The sequence below is a fragment of the Raphanus sativus genome, unplaced genomic scaffold (genome assembly GCF_000801105.2).
Source record: "Raphanus sativus cultivar WK10039 unplaced genomic scaffold, ASM80110v3 Scaffold5628, whole genome shotgun sequence".
Taxonomy (NCBI): Eukaryota; Viridiplantae; Streptophyta; class Magnoliopsida; order Brassicales; family Brassicaceae; genus Raphanus; species Raphanus sativus.
Window position 1 is genome coordinate 1,283 of NW_026620926.1, and position 1,908 is coordinate 3,190.

General features: G+C 35.8%; 1 protein-coding gene across 1 annotated transcript; it reads left to right on the forward strand.

The window, feature by feature from the left end:
- Positions 1–317: 317 nt before the first annotated feature.
- Positions 318–1,613, forward strand: LOC130507765 (uncharacterized). Its single transcript, XM_057002419.1, has 2 exons — positions 318–1,052; positions 1,157–1,613. Exons 1-2 carry the CDS (start codon positions 941–943, stop codon positions 1,480–1,482), a joined length of 438 nt encoding a protein of 145 aa, XP_056858399.1. The 5' UTR covers positions 318–940; the 3' UTR covers positions 1,483–1,613.
- Positions 1,614–1,908: the final 295 nt, after the last annotated feature.

A 1,908-nucleotide genomic window follows, 5' to 3' on the forward strand; every position in this document is an offset into this window, starting at 1 on the left:
TCTATAAATACCCTTTAGACCTTATTTTGAGGGATATCTTGTTTTCATTGTAATCACATTAGCTATTTTGGTGAAAGACTTAATCTTGAGCTTCTTTTCATCTTTATCTCTTGTGATTATTGATCAATCTTGATCACTAAGCATGATTAACCTTCAATCATCCATGGGTTTTGGGTTATTCATGTCTATTAGTGAGTAGTTACCTTTTGGATTCATGGGCTAGGGTGATTAGGGTGATTAAGTGAAGATCTAAGGATGTTTAGTGTTAGATCTCTTGTTTCCTTGCTTGTCTACTTCTCTTAATACTAGATTAAAGTTGGCCTCTTTATTCTAGAGCTCTAGACATTTCCCACCCACAAGGTGTTTGATGAAATGTCTGAACCAAGTAGAGCTTGCTCTAAACTTACCTTACACAAAGACCATTGTGTTAAGGGAGTTTAAATAGTTAATAGACTCATCCCCAATGATTGCTTAGATCTTTTAGGCTCAAAGACCTTTGATGTCTAGTTGATTAAAGCAAATGAGCATTCTTCTTGACCATAGAGTTTGCTTATTTCAGTGTTCTAGACTTAAGGAAGTTATTTGATTGAAAGTTTGCCACCCTTAGCTTGGATCTTAATCACTTAAAGTCAAATGCCTAGCCCCATGAGTCCTATTGTCCTAGATTGATTGAAAGCTTGTTCCTTTATTGCATTTTAGCATAGTTCTAGTTCACATCATCATTCAAATCCTGTTTGCACTTAGATTAAGCATAGATTTGTATTCTCAGTGCATTGAAATCACATAGGATTGGTTCGACATCTCATATGCTACAACATTTGGTTAGGGACTCTTCAAAAGTCCTGTTATCACAATACCCAGTGTCTATAAAATCATCAGAGTCTTTGTCTCTATGGATCCCATAAGTTCAAGTCTAAAGTAAAAAGAATTAATAAGAGATATGGAAAATTCCAAAGACGAGACGATTGGTGTAGTGTTGCGATGTTTTATTGTAGGAGCCATATTAATCCTTATTTTGGCAGTCTCCTCAAGATGTTATAAGGCCATACGACGTGAGTTCTTGAATCCATACATCTATCTCTCTCTTCTATTCGACCGATTAATTTTCGTGTAACAAGTTTTCTCTCCATGCTTTTGATATGATCTGTATTTATAGGCGCTCGAAAGGCGTCCAAGAAAACCTCCTCAAGACCTGCGTCCAGGACGACCACTCAAGAATCTATTCTTGTGGTGTCCAATGAGCCCGAGTCAAGACCTCCTCTGTACGAGAATTTAATTCAAGAAGATGGACGTGGTCCTATGCTAGAAACTAGATATGAGGAAATGGTAGCAAAAAACAAACTGAGCCCTATGATGTCGATGGATTCTTCGCCTATTATGGAATCGTGTCCGACTAATATAGGTGGTGGTGGACCAAAAAACCACGCATACGCCGTGGTAGAGTTCGTTTTTGGAGGACCGAACGACAGTGATTCCGATTAGGGAAACTTCAAAACAAGTTTACATGCTTCTTCTTTTTTTTTTCCCTTATTTTAAGCAATGATGTAATGGTGGATTTGACTGATCTACTATCGCTAAAATATTTTCTTTTATATGGGCAATGTACGTTCCGTTTCAATATTTCCACGTTATACTTCCTTACGCACAAACTGATATGGTATAGCTCTGTTTCAATGGAATCTTTTCATCATCTATACATAACAAACTGATATGGTATATTCATATCATAAGATATTCTTACTGAGACTAGAATTCATAGGAAAGAAAATGGCATAATACAAAAAGATTTAAGGGAATATGTTGAAAGAAAGATGATTATGGAAACTAGACTTAAATGTTATAAAAAGAAAATTATGATCCGGACCATAACTTCTTATTCATCAATAATATAATCAGTTTTATAGAATC